The sequence below is a fragment of the Argopecten irradians genome, chromosome 9 (genome assembly GCF_041381155.1).
Source record: "Argopecten irradians isolate NY chromosome 9, Ai_NY, whole genome shotgun sequence".
NCBI lineage: Eukaryota > Metazoa > Mollusca > Bivalvia > Pectinida > Pectinidae > Argopecten > Argopecten irradians.
This window is the reverse complement of record NC_091142.1, coordinates 10,443,225-10,464,665: the sequence shown is the minus strand read 5'-3', so window position 1 is coordinate 10,464,665 and position 21,441 is coordinate 10,443,225. Positions and strand designations below refer to the sequence as shown.

Sequence of the window (21,441 nt, the reverse complement as noted above, 5' to 3'; positions counted from 1 at the left end):
AGGTATCAGATGCAATCTGATTAAAATACAGATCCTTATTATCACTATGTTAGATAGGAAGATCTGAGAAAATCCCATTAGGGGTCATGTCCAGGTGACCTTTGTAAATGGCCAATCAAATTGCTGCTGGCAAAATTTTGACAGTGAATTTCAGGGGATGAAATAGCCTGAAAATCTGTCAGAATTATTTCCATGTATGTAGTCATCTTGCCCAAAGAGCACAATAAAGCTAATCGTATTTGTATGTAGGGGCGAAATGGCATTGTCAATTGACAGAGCAAAGTGCAGAAAATGCATTTGATCTGAATTACACGTGGTATAAAGGTCATCCGTACATGACCCTTAATCGGATTTTCTCAGATCCTCTATTGAACGGAGTGGTTATAAGGACCTGTATTTCAATCAGATTGGTATCAGATGGTACATGAATTTGTTCCATTTGTTGTGATCTGATTGTTACCTTGAGAGGAAGCCAGGTAGATGTAGTCCACTGTCGTACGGATGTAATTAAGTAGGGCTTTTGGATTGACCTTGACACTCAACGGCCCTCTACCCTTCTGCTTCTTGGTGACACAGGGTCGAAGGTCAAACAGGGTCAAACTGCTGCTACCAACACATTTAGTTACTGCAAAGGGAAAAGGAAATGATACTAGGTAATATAAAATATATGTAGTGAAGTTTTATCTTGATGAACATTAAATACCTAAAAGATAATTTTTTGTCATATTTCATAAAACACTTCTTGCCAAAAACAGAAACATACTGCCTGAGTTTATAAATTATGTCAAACTTTGTCCCTACTTATAGCTATCACAGCTTAAATGTGAATTATTCACAAGTGTGTAATTTTGTGATTTACATGTATAAATATCTTACGGTATTGTTATTTACATGATCTTTTTTCAACACTTACAAAATATTATGGTTGGGGGGGGGGGGGACTTTTCGCACTAAAAAACCTTCATTTTAATTATGTATTATTGTCCCCCTCCACAAATTTCAACGTTAATAGTGAAATTAGTAGGGCAGGATTGGACAGACCTGAGAAAATTGAATGACCTCTTTTTATTTCATTGGCATAAAAATTAGTCAGAGTAGATATGAGGTTTTTTCCCCCAAATATTTCCAAACATCTTTAATATGAAACAAAGTACACCTGATAAAATCACTGAGATTTAAATACCATATGTACAGGACCAAGTTGCTAAGTAAACTGAGAATATTTGATGCTCCACATACCCACATAGTTGTCCGAGAGGAGAACAAGTCCATCTACAATATCTCCGCCCTCGCTGACACTGCTGGACGTATCACTCTGATCGTCGGTTACTGGCAGACATAACTCCAGGTTTGGCTCCCTGAGAAAGGACAATCACACATAATGAATCACAATATAATTGTATCTCTTTCTAAAGTCAACATAATTGAAATCCACAGAGTTAATCGTATCCATTCCTAACAATATAACATAGTGAATCACAATATAATCCGTATCCAGTGATCATGATGCCTAAAATATAACATATCAGTGAATCACAACATAAATTGTATCTCTTCCATAGAATAAAAAAAAACCCAGAGTTATCATTCCTTTGTTATCAATTAAATTTTATCTTAGTGATGATTTTCTGATAGCAGTTGGCATATGAAGATTGATTTAAGTTGATATGAAGAATATTGGTGGTTTAACAGAATAAATTTATAAATAATTCCAAAAACATTATCCTCTTAAGGATAAATATCTGTATAGAACAGCATGGGTCAAAGAAGTGATATCAACAAAATTTTCCAGCAGATATATTGTCATCATGGAATACAGGTCATACAGAGTAAATAAGATTTTAAAGCCTTTTTAAACTTACTTGCTGAGATTTTGAGTAATTAAGATTTTAAGCCTTTTAAAACGTACTTGCTGAGATTTTGAGTAAATAAGATTTTAAGCTTTTAAACGTACTTGCTGAGATTTTGAGTAAATAAGATTTTAAGCCTTTTTAAACTTACTTGCTGAGATTTTGAGTAATTAAGATTTTAAGCCTTTTAAAAACGTACTTGCTGAGATTTTGAGTAAATAAGATTTTAAGCCTTTTAAAACTGTACTTGCTGAGATTTTGAGTAATTAAGATTTTAAGCCTTTTAAACGTACTTGCTGAGATTTTGAGTAAATAAGACTTTAAGCCTTTTAAACGTACTTGCTGAGATTTTGAGTAAATAAGATTTTAAGCTTTTAAACGTACTTGCTGAGATTTTGAGTAATTAAGATTTTAAGCTTTTAAACATACTTGCTGTGATTTTGAGTAAATAAGATTTAAGCCTTTTAAACGTACTTGCTGAGATTTTGAGTAAATAAGATTTTAAGCTTTTAACGTACTTGCTAGCCTTTTGAAACGTACTTGCTGAGATTTTGAGTAAATATAGATTTTAAGCTTTTAAACGTACTTGCTGAGATTTTGAGTAAATAAGATTTTAAGCCTTTAAACAATACTTGCTGAGATTTTGAGTAAATAAGATTTTTAAGCCTTTTAAACGTACTTGCTGAGATTTTGAGTAAATAAAGATTTTAAGCCTTTTAAACATACTTGCTGAGATTTTGAAAATAAGATTTTAAGCTTTTAAACGTACTTGCTGAGATTTTGAGTAAATAAGAATTTTAAGCCTTTTAAACGTACTTGCTGAGATTTTGAGTAATTAAGATTTTAAGCCTTTTAAACATACTTGCTGAGATTTTAAGTAAATATGATTTTAAGCTTTTAAACGTACTTGCTGAGATTTTGAGTAAATAAGATTTTAAGCCTTTTAAACGTACTTGCTGAGATTTTGAGTAAATAAGATTTTAAAGCCTTTTAAACATACTTGCTGAGATTTTGAGTAAATATGATTTTAAGCTTTTAAACGTACTTGCTGAGATTTTGAGTAAATAAGATTTTAAGCCTTTTAAACGTACTTGCTGAGATTTTGAGTAAATAAGATTTTAAGCCTTTTAAACATACTTGCTGAGATTTTGAGTAAATAAGATTTTAAGCCTTTTAAACGTACTTGCTGAGATTTTGAGTAAATAAGATTTTAAGCCTTTTAAACATACTTGCTGAGATTTTGAGTAATTGAAGATTTTAAGCTTTTTAAACGTACTTGCTGAGATTTTGATGTAAATAAGATTTTAAGCTTTTAAACAATACTTGCGTAGATTTTAAGCTTTTAAACGTACTTGCTGAGATTTTGATAAATAAGATTTTAAGGCGAAACATACTTGCTGAGATTTTTGAGTAAATAAGATTTTAAGCCTTTAAACGTACTTGCTGAGATTTTGAGTATTTTTTTAAACTTACTTGAGTAAATAAACGTACTTGCTGAGATTTTGAGTAAACTTTATGCCACTTTAAACATACTTGCTGAGATTTTGAGTAAATAAGATTTTAAGCCTTTTAAACGTACTTGCTGAGATTTTGAGTAAATAAGATTTTAAGCCTTTTAAACGTACTTGCTGAGATTTTGAGTAAATAAGATTTTAAGCCTTTTAAACGTACTTGCTGAGATTTTGAGTAAATAAGATTTTAAGCCTTTTAAAACTACTTGCTGAGATTTTTGGGTAAATAAGATTTTAAGCCTTTTAAACGTACTTGCTGAGATTTTGAGTAAATAAGATTTTAAGCCTTTTAAACGTACTTGCTGAGATTTTGAGTAAATAAGATTTTAAGCCTTTTAAACGTACTTGCTGAGATTTTGAGTAAATAAGATTTTAAGCCTTTTAAACATACTTGCTGAGATTTTGAGTAAATAAGATTTTAAGCCTTTTAAACGTACTTGCTGAGATTGTTTAAGTCCTTCAGCCTCCACAAGTAGCAGGTCTTCTCACAGCCGGCTAACAGGGTGTTGGTGGACATGCTAATGGCCAAATTCAGGGGGTCAGTTTGAGGGGTGACCAACTGCCGCAGCTTCCTGTAGACAAATGTAACAGTATTAGTTAAAGACTATGTTCAGATTCAATAGTCAGGTCAACAGGGATGTACGATTCCACTAGCCTGACAATTGAGGCTAATGAATTTCAGATCGGACTAGTGGCTTCATGACAAAGATGGAGGTCTGTATTTTTTAATTTCTCTTCAGGTTATAGAGTTTAGTTTATGTGATGATATTGTTACACATACTAGTTACACAACCAGTGAAAATGTTATGTGTGACATTTGATGGCTAGTACGATGTGTACACTGTCACCTTTATCAGACTAATGTGTTAAAGTCCATAAGAGGTCATTGAAATGAAAGTCGAAGATCTTTTGGCGTAGCATGGAACTGACCTGAAGTTAGTGGAGTAATTCGACAGATCTGGGATCCCAATGTCCCACATGATGATCCTGTTGTCCTTCCCACCACCTGGTGATAAAAAAAAGGTTTATAAACGAAACACAATATCATTTTAAACTCATTCACCCCTAAAAATTCAAAATAAACTGTTCCATCCTTTGAATCAAATGAGTCCAAATTGGTTTTCGGTGAGGAAAGTGTTAAGAATAAGTGTTGAATTTCTGTTATGGTGAATTTTTAGGAGGAAAAGATTTTCAATATTGAGTATTTATGCATCCCTTAGATCATATTATCTTTTAAAGATGTTTTTAATTTTGTTTGTTTGTTTGAGTTTTACAGTTTGAGTTTTACAGTCCATCAACAACTAAGGTCATTTAGGGCCGAACTACAAGGCAGGCATAAGTATTAGGATATAAACAAGGACTGTATCTAAAAGATCAGGATAAGAAAAAGCAAGAATATATCTTGTCAGTATTTTTGGTATTAGCACCACAGATAATTTCAAGTAGGAAAACAAAAGCCCTGTATAATGTAGTTCTATTTTTAGAAATACTTTTATCTCATTTGTCGCTTGTACACTTCATATTTAAGAATCCTTTGTCAGCAAATGCACAGAAACAAAACTTTGTCAGCACTCTGTTTAGTTTATATACATGTACTTTTGTACATCACATTTACAATAAGTGTCAATTAAGGAGACGCCAAGTATTGACGCTGGAGAAAGCCATAGTACATGGAGAAGTAACACTGACCTACAGTTGTACTGTCAGTACCTGGCAACTTACTTGAGCTCACTACCTGAGGCAGAAATCTAGTGGTAGAATATTGGAATACATAACCACTTGGCCAATACTAATAATAATTTCTTAGTCTAAAAGGACATTTTTCTGACTTACTGAAGAGGATAGTTGGTTGGGATGGATGGAACGCCAGACAGCTGATGTAGCGTCTGTGGCCCTCCAGTACTGCGTACATGACGAGCTGGGACGGGTGGATCAATTTCACGTCACAGGCGTCGCCAGCAACAGCCAAGATGTTGGTGGACTCTGTGGAATTGTCCTCGTCAACTGGTATAGTGGTCCAGGCTAAGGTGTAGAAAGACTGACGGAGAGATCAGAAGCATGCTATTATTATTGACAAGCTTCATATAAGCTCACTTTAATTTTTATTATATTTGAATGATTTAATTTAATGTAGCCAAATAGAAATGCTTTCTCTGGAAATCATTTGATTTTATTATCACAGTTAAAAGAATCTGTGATTTGGATAAAATTTAATTTCAATTAATGGCAATTTTACTGTAATAAATTAATAAATTTATAATCTGACTCTTAAGCAAAATACAAATGATTAATAAATTTATTATTTGGCCAATCATATTTATTCTCCAGGATAACCTACCATTAAACCACAAAAGTATTGCCACGTGAAATTGTGATGGCATTAGTATCATCCCTTCAAATTTTATTGTATATACTGTTTCATTTGGTTAATTCATTCACCCCTGAAGACACATTTAGACTCTTCTAAATTAACTACTAGACTAGTCCATTATAAGATTTCAGGGGTAGATGAGTTAAGTAATTACGAGAGGAAAATTTTTACCTTTCGTCTTTATAAAAACACTAAAAATGATTAAATACTACACCAATTTCTCTCACCTCTTTCTTGTCGGTGTCCTTGAACCTCCTCATGACCTTGCCTGTTTTACAGTCAATCAAGCAGACGGTCTTACCACCCACAGTAGCCACTAAGTTTGTGTGCTCACCTGTAACACATACACAATATTGGTCAGGCGGAAACGTGGATTCAATCATGTGCAACTGTGCATATCATTAATGTAACAGAATCGGTCACCTGGTTTGTAATAGCAAGTAATGTTCTGAATACAGGATCATTGTTTCTTTTCTGAAGGAATTCATAGATTTAACTTTAAATTGAGGTTACAATCTATGCAAAACTCTATGACAATATAATAGCGGTTAAAAGGAGTTACCTCTATCCACTATTGGGCCACGCCCCTCCTGCCCCTGGCGGGTAAGAGCCAAAATTTATACAAACTCTGTTTCCCTTCCCAAAAGATGTCTCTGATTTGTTTACAATCCATGCAGAACTAGATGACTAGTAGCGATTTAAAGAAGTTACCTTTATTTTTTACTTGGGGTGTGCTAAAAAGTGGACACAGTCATATTCAATTGAAAGGTGTGTGCTTTTAAGCATAAATGCTTGAAGACAAACATTTATACATGCTTATTTCACAAAGCATTCCTTTGTTTTATGTCCTAGTAATAGAAAGAGACATTAACAGACATGTCAGGTCTAGAAGATGTAGAAAAGTCGGAGTACCTGGAGGAAATCCAACAACCAACAGATAGTAATTGGAAACTGTTCTGTGAGGATATGAATTCGAAACCCAGAGATGAAGGGTGTAATCACTTGTAATCATTACATAATTATGTTCCTGCCCAAAATCTTTGTAACAGATTTTGAATTCTTCTTTATAAATGGAAAATTCCACAACAGAATTTTAAAGAATCAAGAAACAAGTTTAAGATTGTGATTTTTATGATCATTTTTAGAACTAACCTGGACAGTTGGGTTTGGGTTCAAATGCACATCTCCACACCTTGGTGTTGTCATCTGATGGGCCATCTTCGTCAGAATGGCAGCGCACGAAGTAGGTCGGATCGTAGTCAGGTACAGGGGGCTGTAATTAATTAATATTGTTAATTGTTAAAAGGTATCATGGAAACTACATTTTTAACAGACAGACAAAGTCTCTCAAAGTCAACCCTTTAATAGAGTCTTCAGTAGTGCAACAGGGAATTACATTGTGATGTATACTGAAAGTTATTCACTATATAATTAATGTTCCTGATAAAGCAGTTATCTTTCAAATTGTCATTTTCTCTACAAACCTGCCTAGAATCAGTTATGATATTTATTTCATATAAATTATCACAGATAACTTTCAAGTTAATGTACATTGGCTAGCAGAAATCACTTTTGGTAATATAAATGTACCTCAGATACCAGAAATCACTTTAAGTAAATGTACCTCAGATACCAGAAATCACTTTAAGTAAATGTACCTTAAATACCAGAAATCACTTTAGTAATGTACCTCAGATACAAGAAATCACTTTTAGTAAATGTACCTCAGATACCAGAAATCACTTTTAGTAAATGTACCTCAGATACCAGAAATCACTTTTAGTAAATGTACCTTAGATACCAGAAATCACTTAAAGTAAATTTACCTCAGATACCAGAAATCATTTTAGCCTTTAAAAACCCCCAGTTTCTGTGATAAGTATTTTAGGACCCCTTCAGAGAGACTAAGTCAGAGAGTCTATCAAAAACAATCACTATATAAAACATTTCAAGAGCTAGAGATGCTACAAACAATCTCTGTCATGTACTACTAAGTAAGAAGGTTTACTACGGAGACTTACCAGTCTATCTAGGCGAGGTTCCCTGAGGGATGTGTATTTAGGTGATGATAGTCGACCACTCTCTGTTCTGTATGACTTGGCCTTCTGCTTATTTTCAGACTCAGGTGTTGATGACCTTCTGCGTTTCCGGCTTTTTGCTGCGGCTGGTGATTTCGGACTAAACTTTGGTGACGACATCTGTCCAGATTCTGTTCGGTATGATTTGGAGTTTGGTTTAGATGGTGACCCCGGGCTGGAATCTCGACGTCGTTTTTTGCCTCTGCCTTCATCCTTTGGCGTCTTTTCTGGGGTTTTAGAGTTGTTTGGAGTTGGGACTCCATTTTTAGGTGTTGGGGGTTTGGTTGTCGGTGTGTCCGTGAGTCGTCGATTGGGTACAGGTGTTCGCGAGCTCTGACGGACAGGTGTTGTCTCAGGAGATTGGAGGTCGTTAAGACGGGCGCTGCGAGGTGTGCCTGGTAGGGATTGTGTTGTCTGGTAGATGGACATATTCTTGGCAGACTCGACCATTTCCTTTGCAAGCTTCTCAAGCTAAAATACATAGTATACATGCCATGAATTTTAATTCTAATGTAGAAGCCATGACAGATGAATCTTTATCAAAGACAAAACATTTCCATGTGGTTTTCAAATGGCATTTTATTACATTATATAATATGTTGTGCATAACAATGTATTTTTCAAATTAATGTATATCATCAAAGAGTTTTCACTCCAAATATAGTATAGGGCATTCTTAAATTCAAATTGTCAATATTTTTAGTTTACTAATTTGATTTTTTAAAAGAAATTCATCATAGTCAATACAAATAAAACTTTCAATTACCATATACTTTTCAAATTTGGAAGTTGCATTTTTCATAAGCCCATCTGTCCTGAGGCTGTGAAGGAACTCTTCAGTGACGCTCTCCACCTGGTCGTCTTGGATACCGGTGGCATAAGGGGCCGCAAATAAAACCTCCCACTTGGCCTTCACCTGTAAAGGTCAACAATGAATTAATGTCAAGGTCATTTGAGGTTCATATATAGAGCAATTAGAAAACAAGAGATCCCAGATAGATCTTGGAGTCCACCAAAGAATGATCTTTGTCTGACATTGGAAACCGAAAGAGGGACATTTTCTCTGCTTTTCAATCTTTTTTCAAACATGCTACATACAAATTTGAAACAGATCGCTTCAGTCCTTTCTGAGAAATAGCTGTAACAAACTTCAACCATGAAGATCCAAGATGGTGACCTATCAGCCATTTTGGTCACCGAATCAGTCTCAAAATGCGATATGTATAACAAGGGCCCTAGGGGAAACTTGGGATAACCCCTTCAGTGCTTTTTATGAAATAGTGGTAACAAACTTCAATTATCAAAATTTAAGATGACGGCCTTTGTTCATGGATTAGTCTCAAAATGCAATATGTTAAATTAAGACCCTAGGTAAACCTGGATATCAAATTTGAGACAGATTGCTTTATTACTTTCTGAGAAATAGTGGTAACAAACTTCCAACTATCAAAATCCAAGATGGCAGCCGGTTGGCCATCTTATTAAATGATGTGTCCGAAAATATAACATGTACAACTAGGGTCAAAGGGGAACCTACATATGAAATTTAAGACAGATTCCTTCTTTACTTTCTGAGAAATAGTAGTAACAAACTTTAACTATCAAAATCCCAGGTGGCTGCCTGATGGCCATCTTTTTGACCGATTGGTCCCAAAATGCAATATGCACAACAAGGGCCCTAGGGAAACCTACATATTAAATTTGAAGAAGATCCCTTGAGTACTTTCTGAGAAATAGTAGTAACAAGAATTGTTAACAGACGGACAGACGACATAATAATAAGTGCAATTGTAAAGTATAAATACCCAGAGGATTATCAAAGGGTAATTAATCAACCCCCTTTCCAAAACATGAAAACAATATGAAATCAGTTGAAATGATACTCGATAGAACAGACATGACCAAACTGTATAACCAGTTACTTAAGCAGGGATGTTTTGTTGTGTTCTCAGGACATCACCATGATTGCAAACATTAGATCAGTAAAATATTGTAAATAGTTGACTCACATATCCTCAAAAAGTTCTTATTCTTACTTAAATCTGAGAAAATTTCATTAGTTTGATTAATGTAAACAACCAGCTTTATGGTACTAAATATTAGCAATATCTTTGTCTTTTTTTCAATAGCATACTTTTGTCAGGTTTGTAATTGACGCCTTACCTGAATCTCAAACTTGCTGCGGATTTGTTTGACAACCTGAAGTAGATAGCTTGCCTTCTCTTCATCAACATGGGTCAGACTTGGGATCTCACACACAGCAGACAAATTGCCCGATTTCTACAAGGTAAAAAACAATATTTAAATAACACAGAGAAATACAAGCCAAGCATTCTCCAACAAATAGACAATAAAATAACAAGAGGCCCAGGGGCCTTAACGGTCATCTGACTACATTGCCAATAATCATTTAGGAAATTAATTAGATATAGTGTCATGCATGGTAGCCATCTTCAATTTGGGATCAACGAGTGATTTAACAACACTTTGTAGGGACCATGTCAGGATCATTTCAGGCAAGTTTCAGCCAAATCGCATCGGTAGAACTTGAGAAAAAGTTCAAAATGTGTTTTCAAAATGGCAACTTTGTCGGGACCATGTCAGGATCATTTCATGCAAGTTTCAGCCAAATCGCACTGCTAGAACTTCAGTAGAAGTTCGAAATGTGTTTTCAAGATGGCGGTTGTGGACGGCCATCTTGGATTTCCGATCGACCCGAAAAAATAACCACACTTCGTAAGGTACCATGTCGGGATCATTTCATGCAAGTTTCAGCCAAATCGCACTGGTAGAACTTGAGAAGAAGTTCAAAATGTGTTTTCAAGATGGCGGCTGTGGAGGCCGTCTTGGATTTCCGATCGACCCAAAAATTAACAACCCTTTGTAGGGACCATGTCGGGATCATTTCATGTAAGTTTCAGCTAAATTGCACTGGTAGAACTTGAGAAGAAGTTCAAAATGTGAAAAATTAACGCACGGCGCGGCACGAGCGGCGAGACGGACGAAAACATGACGACTATAGGTCATCCTGACCCTTCGGGTCAGATGACCTAAAGGAATTTAGCTGAAACCAACAATAGGGATAATTAATAAACATGGTACATCGCTAACCTGAATACAGTTTTTAATATACAAAGATATAACACAAAAATTAGATTTTATTACAACTGCGACACAGTTTATGATAAGATTACCCTCTGATTGTTTAAGCTTTTAACTATCTTTATATGAAATCTATACTAGTCTATATTGGTGCCAGAGTGTATTGAACAATCGTCACAATGCATGCTAGAAGATATTTTGAGGCACAACGCCATGATTGTAAACATCTGATATGTGAAATATTAAGAAATAACAGTCGTATTGTGAAAATTTAAAACTGTTTATTTAAATTTTCACATTTTTATTTGAATTTTGACTCATAAATAGTATTTACCCCAAGACTTGTATTGCCAGATATGTATAGGGAGGAGAGTCTGGGGAAGTTATCTCCAAACGATACGGACGTCAACTGATTATCCGAGACGTCAAGGGTCGTAAGGTTTTGGAGCCGGATCTCCTTGGGAATACTGCTGATGTTGTTGTTTGACAGGTCAAGGGTTGTCAAGCTCACCAGTTGATTCATGACCTCGGGATCTAAGGATTCTAAGTTTCTATCGGAGAGACTGAAAATAAATGTGAACATGTTACAGAAAAATGACAAGTGGATTGAATATAAAAAGCTGAAAAAGCATTGCTGACTAATTAATAATCGTATTTATTTATTAAAATTACCTATAATTAGCAATCTTTTCTCTCAGAAATATAAATGCAAGTATATATTGACCAATTATAAACGACTTTATACAAGGTGATATTACATTTCATATTAACCTCCCATCTTATTTGATGGATGGCAAGATATCATAATTTGAGATTATGAAAAAAAAGGAGTTACAAGAAAACTATAATTGTAAAGTTATCACATATTTCAACACGTAAATAATTACGAATCAAACTGATTACTTCCTGTACAACCTATAATTACTTAAAATGCTAGAATTTTCACATCTACTTATATAATTACATTTACAACAAGAAGAAAGAAGTCAGAATTATAACAATTTGTTTCTTTTTGTACAATCAATCGGTATGTACTTACTTCAAACTCCTAATGTTAGACATGGACATCCCATCGCTAGCCTTCCTGACCATAGATTCCGATAGCATCATAGTTGCCATGGTGACCTAATGTAAAAAAAAATACAGTAACCCATGGAAAAATAATACAAATCATACAACTTCAAAATAGGTATAACAAAGTCTGATTCAAAAGATCTTTATAATTAATGTCTATTCAATTTCTGTGCCTTTTCTGTATTTGCATGTTAACAGACTGAGAGTTATCTGCCCTTGTGTGAAGGTAATGAATATGATGTCATGTATTTGAGTGCATATTAACTGATGTCATACTTTCAGAGAAAACAGCACAAGTTTCACTCAGAAAATAATATTGTGACAATAGATATCTATCTGCAAGGGAGGTAATTCTACAATTTGCAAAGATGGAACATATTACACATGAGTGATACCAGTAGAAGAGTTTTAGAGAGAAGTATTTCCGCTCTTATATGTGACAGCAAACAATTGCTGCCCTAGCACATAACCAATTGATAAAGGAATTACATTATTTTTATTCTAGCTGTAGTTAAACATCTCTAATTATGCAGTTACTTGTAAATTGAATTTTAAAACATAATAATTTTTATTTTCAAATGTATAGATTTGTTCATGTTGGAAACAATTTGATAACAATAATTGTTATCAAATTGTTTTGAACATGACCAAATCTATACCCTATGTTACATATCAGGTTTATGTTCATTAATGTCATTTAACACAGTTAAAGTTTAACTATAAATTCTCTGTTTGCAAACAATAAAGAAATTTATGGAAAAAAAAGTCAAATTAAGACCTTGATGAAACTTTGGATTTAGTATGTTTTCTACCATGGCATCCTTGATATTCCAGGGGTTCAGATCACTTACGATCTCTACACCCCTGGACTATCTCATAGTAAAACTGGAGGCAACATAACAAAACATGTAATTCAGTCCTTTGATGTACACCAAAACAGCCGTATAACGGTACACTGTAGTTGGCTATGTGGCTTTGATGTTAGGCGTCGCTCTCTCTGTAGTCTTCAAAGGAAATCTTTGCTAGCCTGTGATTGGTCAAATGTTTTCCGCTGAGCTGCCTTCAATTTCACTATGATATAGTCCAGGGGTGTAGAGATCGTAAGTGATTGGAACCCCTGGAGTATCGAGGATGTTAACATTGTGACACTAATTATTAATTGTTTGAATTAATTACATGAATGTTCACATGAATAGATCCAAATTTATAATTTGACAATTTATACAGCTATCATTTCAGCATATCGAACCGACTATCACTTCGTCATAGAAACGTCCTTTTTTGGGGCTTGGATGTGGCACGGTGGTAGAAGGCGCAGGTATGTTTGGCTAGGTGATTGGGTGCCGCAGTTCAGTTCGAAGCCCGGATAGGGCATTACTGCTGCATGTGTCAATAATTAATACATAAATTGTCATCCTTTGTTAAATTGTGTTTCTTTATATCATGAATATAATTATATAGTGAAATGTTTATTCTGGACTTCAAAAAGTCCAAGATTTCAATTGAGTTTTTGATCTGTTAATTAGCTCAAATGTTTTATCAATGTTTAATACCTGGGTACATAAATATGTCTATGCATATATAAGAATTACTATAAAAGTCTGTAACAGTTGCCGTTTTATTTATGTTCTTTTTTCTCTCAAATATTACTCTTTTAATACCTGGGTATATCAATATTTCTATGATATATGACACTGCTGTAATCATATACATCATACCATTACATAACGAAGTATGTTGTCTATTTATACATAGATCATATCTAAATGGTTAGGGGGGTAATGTTGTTTTCTTATGACACAATGTCTGATAGAACATAAACATGTTAACTATTTTTTTTATGATGCAAAGTTTTCTTGAGGCTAAAATGACAATCATTCTAATTTTATAGATCCATATCAATCACCATAAGAAAACATTAATACCAGATAAAGTAGACAAGAAAAGTGTGAGTTGTTTGATGTCACTTTTGTACTGTGATCTGGGGCACACTTACAGTATTACCAAAGATCTTATCTCAACTCTTCAATAATTATATTTTTATATTCCAGGGCTTTGAACATTATCACTAGTATAATATGTTAGTGATAAGTTGAAAAACTTTATGACTAGTATGGAAACAAAACTGCTAAATATATATAAGTAACTTGTGAACAGTTGCTTTACTTTGCTATATGAATTAATTATGGTAATGAATTACTAATGATGCTTGTTATGGGTTCTTGTTAAATTGTTTATCATAATTATTTTGACCATAACTTATTATGTGCCAAATTTTTGCATCAATCTTTATCTTTTTTATAAATAATCCTCATTATGACTATGTTATGCTACCTGTAGTTTGTTTCAAGACTATTGAAATCTCAATCTAATGTAATGATAATTAATCTTAAGCTTAATTTCTTATCTTGGAAATTTAGCTATCCTGGACATACATATATAAGTAAAGAAATCTCAACTTTGATTTTTGTTTTTTAATAAATATTAATATGTTAATTGGGATTTATATTTAAGTGTTATTTATAATATCTATAAGTAGAGAAAATATTCATCTTTCTAGGAAAGTCACATAAATCTGTTTAGAATTTTTTTTATTTTTATAATACAACTTGATATTTAGAATACCCATGCTATTTAACCTATTGCTCTAACCAATTTTAATTTTGGATTGATGATGTTAATGAGTTTTCTGATTTTCATTTCATTTTCCGTTAAAAATTAAAGCTGACAAATGTTTTTTTTTCACTATCTAAAACAGGAGCAGACAATTTAGTACTTTTCTTCGGATACAAAAAATACTTACTTTACACCATTATCACCATTGAAAAGGTCGAGTTCTAATTTTACTTCAAGTTAAACATATGAAAAATAATTATTTGCATCCCAAAAAAATTCTGTGGTACTATATCCTATATAGAATGAAGTACTGATTGCGCATGCACCAAAGGCAAAATAAATTATTTTATATTATTTTCTGTGTTAATTAGACAAATATATACACAATTAAACACCAATTATTGTTCAAATGATGAATATCATTTATGCTCTGTCAGCGGTGGAGCATCTTTAAATAAGGTTTTTAAATGATATTAATTCAAATGAATTTAATTAAAAAACGAATTAAATGAACATATGACAAAGAAGTATTGCATTGTTTTTTTTAAATTTCTATTGATATATTTTTAACGGAGCTATATTTCAGACTATCATTTTCAAGGTAGTAATTATGTTATTATAATTGTAGAAGCACATTATATTCAGAAGTTTTTGAAGAATCTTAATGACAGTGAAATATAATTTCAGTCAAACATTTTTTTTATTATTATACTGTTAGTTTAAATGTGGAAATATTATGACAAAGAGGGGAAAATATAAACCAATAAGTTTTGAAATGTATACATTAAACATAATACTGCATATCTACATATACAATGTATAAATGCCATTCAACAAACATAATATCTTTAATAGGTGATGTCAGGGAATTAACATAAATTTGAACAGCAACAAATGCATCTCAGGACAAACACATATACAATAAAAAAAGATCACAATATGTTATAAAAAACTTAATAATCTATATAATAATTAAGTTGTATTAATATGAAAAAATTAGGGCATCATTACCATTCATTAGATAATAATAAAATTAATTATTTCATATAGAAGTTCAACAATTACAAGATTTAAGTATTAATAACATTATTAAATCATAAAATTAAGTAATAATTATTTTGTTATTTACAAAAATTTCTTACTTTAAAATGTTGATTTTTTTTCTTTATTGCATAAATTTTTAAAGTGAAAGGTATATACTTACAGCTAATTTTCTGTGACTTGTCACCTTGAAAGTCTTCTACCCAACTGACAAGTCCCACACTGCCACCTGCCGCTCTGGTCTCTAGAAGCTGTAAATGCAAAGTGACACTTTTTTTGTACATAAAATGTTATGTATACACAATCAAGTCAGCTGATTCTGTTGGCATGTGGCCATGGCCGAATCACAGGTTAAACATCAAAGGTAAAGACAGGTCAAGCCTGACTGCACACAACCATTCACCCGTGAAAGAATGTCCAAACTGTAATATTTAGCCTGAGGGGACAGGTTGAGGCCCCAGGGGACAGGGAACCTTGTGTTGGTTTCACACCAAGGACAAAAGTTCTAATAGCAACTAGTTTGTCTAATTAAGTAAACTCTGAAAGTGAGAAATTGCTTTTATCTCAAAATCTTACATGGAATCTATTTGTATTCAATTCAATTGAATATTAGCTTCATTCAGTAAGTATTGAAGCAAAGGTTCTAAAACATACAAGGTCCTGGTCATTAGATGTTTAGAAAGAGGTTTTCAGCACTTCAAATGAACTACTATGTATATGAGTGTGTTGTTTTTTGTACTTTTTCTTGACTAAGAAATTTTCTATTAGAACCACAATGCATATATAGATGTTAGATAGAAGTTTTCAAATACAATTTATAAGAAATAAATTTTGCTGTCACTTTTGAGATTTCTTGTTTGAGAAACACATACTAAACTCTTTGGGAGCCCCATTCTAATATTTCCTATGATGTGTTATATGCCCAAATGATTTTATAGCATCTTTAACCTTTTCCTTGTTAATTTGATGTCAATTAAAAATATGCCGTTCTGAATTGCTATTCACTCAACAAGTTTCTGGAAACTACAGAGATATCAGTTAACATATTGTTTTTGGCAGCAGAGACAGACAAAGAGGCATAAATTTTTCTATGCCAAAATGTCTTAAAATGTAGAATATGTCAGTCCTCTAGAAGACTTACAATTACAAGTCATACCATTTCTGATAAATTGGTCAATTGGTCGACTACTTTTAAAACAAGTTTTTGTAATTATTCTTTTGTAAAACAGCAAGTTGATTGATATAATATCCCAAACATGATTTAAAACTAGCTCTGGATAAAATATCTTAAACATCTTACAGACATTTAAAAAACGTCTGGTCCATTTTCATGTAAAATATACATTAATTTATAAATATTACTTGATAATTTATTTGATGTTATGTAGTTTATGCCAAAAAGTAATCATTCTACATTTTATTTCAATATCAATTGGTTATCTTGTTAGCTCGCCATAGACCATGAATTGTTGTATACACTTTCCTAACTTGAGGAAATTACATATGAATTTTTCTACAATATTTGTATTTTCAAATCCCAATATTTCTGATGAGTATAATAAAACTGGCATTACAAGTGACTAAAATATTTTCAGTTAAAAATAAACAGGAAGAGATACATTCCTTAGTTTCTTAAAGATAGCAAACACGGATTTAATTGATTGTTCTGCAGTTTTTTCCTTTTCTTTAAAAACGCTACCATTAATGTTAAAAATATACCTAGATATGTATACCCTTCTTATCAAAATAATTATATATCCCATAACGTAAACTGGTGTTATTGGACCAATTTACGTTTTGAGAATATTACAACTTTTATCTTTCTGATATTGGGTTATAATTTCCATGTAATGCAATGTTGTTCAAATCTGTGTAACATTTGTTGTAGAACAGTGTCATCGGCATATAAAATGATAAAAAAGTCTGGGATACATTTCAATATTATCTATAAATAATTTGTCAATAGTTGTCAGACAATTAACATTCTTTTTTCCACCAGATAAGATTCCAAGTCATCAAGGTAGATTGAAAATAGGAAAGGAGATATAAATAAGGTACCATACTGTGCATGTATATGTTCAAGGTAAATAAACAATATGTAAGCTGATCTCACCACTTTCAGAGTGATCAGAGAAGATTGATCGTCAAGGAGGGAAAACCACTTGTGTTATGCGAATTAACATTTAATTTATTTTGAATAAAATTGTGCCGAAGATGATGATTAGTGTATTATTAACGATAATCTAAATATGTTTTCTAAAAATATTAACAAATTATGTCATATAGTGTTATAAATTTAATGTTTTATTTATTCTTTTTATTTCAAGCATGTACATGTCATAGAAAATAAACAAATACCAAGTATATGCTTAAATCATATTAAATTAAAATTCACAAATCACAACACTTATGTGTATTGTATATATGGAATGAAGATGTCATGATGATGGTAATTATTTGGATCAAAAATGTTTAAATACAACATTAAATGTATTATACAAATGTATGTATGGAATTTGAACATGATGTTAGTAATTATTTTCAGATCAAAAACTATTACAGTATTAATTAAGCTACCACAGTTGAACATTATTTCTTTCATTTTGTTCACACAATTTTTCTGCTGGAGTGGTTCCAATTGAAATGATACTTGCAGTAGACATTCTGTAAAACATAAGGAAACAATAACTTTATTAACAGAGTAATTACTGAAAAGGCTAATATCATATAATTAAACATTTTTTTTTATAAATATCAATACCAGTTTAGAGTAAATATTATTGAAATTTATTTTCCCGTTGTTCTTTAGTCCTCCTGTTCTTTAGAGTTTTGTCCTTCATAAATTGATTGTATTATAGCAGTTGTCATATAATGTATCTGATAATGTGCACAAAGAAGTATAAGTATACGCAGAGTGTGAGCATGGACACGTTGATAAGTTATTAAAAAACTGGCGGATGCTGAATATGAAAGGCGTAAAGTCTATTTTGCCGAGTAAAAAAATCAAAGAACATATATATTGTTCATACCCAAAGATGTAATTGCACTAAAAACAGTGATCATGTAGGCTTTTGTGCGAGTGCATTTTGTAAGACTGTGTCATGTGGTAGAGATTAGTTTCGCTCGAGTGATCACACAATGCAAGTGAGAGTCGGGAGTATGTTTATGTAAGTTTTAATTGCTAATCTCTGATGATTGTTGATAAAATATAACTCAGGATAATTGCTAAACATTTAACAGTTTTCTCCACGTTTGTTGTAGATTGAAACAACTTTTTTTAATGCCGTTCTACGGTAGAATTATGAAAAAGAAATCGGCTTTTCATCGATCTACAAATGTAGTAGTCCAAAAAAATCTCACTTCGAGTTATACGAACATTTTATGTATGATTTGTGCCATTCGGTTCAAATATTTACTTCGTTAATTACGTAGTTTTACTGAATATGCTACATTGTATATATATTATCAGAACGTCAAGCTACTGTAGGCCTACATTTGATGAAAGAGGCTAAAATGTATTTAAAGTATGGTTTAGTGACAACCTCTAAATGTGCTTAATATGTATATAATCTGATAATGTATACATGTGCTTATACAATTATCGATAATTATGGATGTGGTAAATATTCATACCTTATTAACTGCCGTAAAGTTGGAAGATTACGCCACATTTAGAAAATGTTCATCGTCTGTCACGCGCTATTTGAGCAGTAGACAAAGTTTATCCTAAAGTTTGTTAGAGTTGTCTTTCTTCCATTGTGGATTTACACGTACATGTGGCATAACGCAGCCGTGATAAACAAATCTCCATTTCGTCCTGAAATTTATTTGCTCCCGCACTAATATGATTCAAAGAACAAAAAATCATTATTGTAACAATTTTGATGTTTGAGGTGAAAATATTGATTTCATTTTTTCCGTTGCGGGATAATTGTCACTAGTAGGGACTAAAACGCGTGGGGCGAAACGAAGCATTTTACGGGACGAAACGTCTTCATGCGTTGTAAACAAACATTTTCGGGACGAAAAATCTAGATACATTGTAAACAATTCAAGTGAAAATTTTCCAACCTAAGATCATTTGGATAATGTATATGGTAAGGATATGAAAGCATGTAATCTACTAATCCTATTTCAACATTACAGATACGCTTATTTCAGTAACTTTCTATTCAAAATTTGCTATTTAAAATTCCCGGTAAAATCAAAGTTGTTGAATACATTGCCGTAGGAGCGCTAGTATCTGCGAGCAAGTTCTTAGCCAATCATATTGAGGAAATTGACTGAAAGAGAATTTTGCAACCACGATCACAATGGCGACGTGATTACTCGCCAAAAAGTATTTTGTCGAGTGTGTTGTTTTTGTACTTTTTCTGGACTTAGAAATTTTCTATAGAACCACAATGTATATATAGTGCCAATAAAATATAGGTTTAATTGCAACACGCAGAAAATAATTAAAATAGAAAGAAATGATTTCACAGTTGCATGTGAGATTTTAATTTTGTTTTACAGATATGTAACTGTATACAATGTACTGTGTATATTTAGTCTTATCTGTAGTACATGTACTTTATAATGTAGATTCCAAAAGCCGAGTGGTTAAGATGTACCGACATATTACCACATGCCCTCCACCTCTGGGTCGCAAGTTCGAATCCCATGTGGGGCAGTTGCCAGGTACTGGCCGCTGGTCGGTGGTTTTTCTCCGGGTACTTCGGCTTTCCTCCACCAACAAACCTGGCACGTCCTTAAATGACCCTGGCTGCTAATAGGACATTAAACTAATCAAACAAATCCAAATTCACCAAAATAATTTTTTTTCCAAAAACAAAAATGGCAGTTTTTGTAACAATTAAAATATCTACATGCAAGTTGTTACATCAAATTTTATGATTTCTTTAGTCTTCTACTGAATATTTTATTTAATGATTAAAACTGAAACTTAACCATAATTGAGCCTTAGTCTTAATTTAATAAATCTAAAATAAAAAGTGACTTTATTGTACATCATATTCAATATCTACCAGTGTGAATAAAATTACCGCAACCTATATTGATTTATATCCCCAAAATCTGAGATTTGATTGATCCCCACCAGAAAGAAACAAATTCAAAACAATTTTCTGTTGTTGTTGCCGAGAAAGGGGGGGGGGGGGGTATTGTGGCTTTCTGCAAATGAACAGAATTATTGGGGACTGATATTTGAAGGCCCCTTTTTTAAACAGATGGACTGGTTGGACAGTTATTTTATCAAAGCCCAAACATATAACATATATATCTGTTGTATGTTTGGGCTGATAATTAACACATGTATATTATTATTTGTAAATAATCCTTTATGCTTATATCGAACTCTTTGCTATACAAACTAACCATTTCTGTCAATAATTCAAAAGCGAATGGCTAAACATAATTCAGCCACACCGTCAACGAAAATGGTCCTGTTTTTTAAGTGCCTATGAATTAATTTATATTAAAGCTGATGTTGACATGACAATACCACCTGAATGAAACACTTTATCGTCATTATTATGATGTCGCTGAACACATTTAAGATTATTTTGACATTTTCAACCCAGTTAAGACTAATTTGTGTTCATAATGAAGGTAAAAAAAGATTACAAACAGAACAAGTTATTACCGTCAATATTTTACCTTGTTTACACTATTTTCCCGCGAAATTTACCATGCTGCCGGATGTTTTGTGTGGTATTGTAAAATTGAAACCGATTCCAAATTTTATCGTTTCAATTTTTCAATACGTTTCCTGCTCAAATACGTTACACAAGTATATA

The 21,441-nt window shown here is 32.6% G+C and overlaps 1 protein-coding gene across 2 annotated transcripts; it reads right to left on the bottom strand.

The window, feature by feature from the left end:
- Positions 1-398: 398 nt before the first annotated feature.
- Positions 399-21,345, bottom strand: LOC138331408 (leucine-rich repeat and WD repeat-containing protein 1-like). 2 transcript variants are annotated; one of them, XM_069279007.1, is made up of 14 exons: positions 21,302-21,345; positions 15,807-15,894; positions 11,952-12,037; positions 11,247-11,475; positions 9,974-10,090; positions 8,577-8,726; positions 7,754-8,281; positions 6,885-7,005; positions 5,960-6,066; positions 5,195-5,399; positions 4,292-4,367; positions 3,799-3,933; positions 1,240-1,358; positions 399-625 (listed from the first exon to the last, which is right to left on the bottom strand). In XM_069279007.1, the coding sequence occupies exons 3-14, from the start codon at positions 12,029-12,031 to the stop codon at positions 414-416; spliced, it is 2,079 nt and encodes a 692-aa protein (XP_069135108.1). In that variant the 5' UTR covers positions 12,032-12,037; positions 15,807-15,894; positions 21,302-21,345; the 3' UTR covers positions 399-413. The 2 variants fall into 2 exon arrangements, with proteins under 2 accessions (XP_069135108.1, XP_069135106.1); XM_069279005.1 differs by having other exon boundaries at positions 21,288-21,324.
- Positions 21,346-21,441: the final 96 nt, after the last annotated feature.

Coding starts and splice junctions, on each gene's coding strand:
- LOC138331408 (XM_069279007.1), bottom strand. CDS start 12,031: ATGGCAACTATGATGCTATCGGAATCTATGGTCAGGAAGGCTAGCGAT. Junction 8,282..8,576: donor CCAAATTTGAAAAGTATATG/GTAATTGAAAGT, acceptor TATGTATTTTAG/CTTGAGAAGCTTGCAAAGGA. Junction 5,400..5,959: donor AGGACACCGACAAGAAAGAG/GTGAGAGAAATT, acceptor TCTCTCCGTCAG/TCTTTCTACACCTTAGCCTG.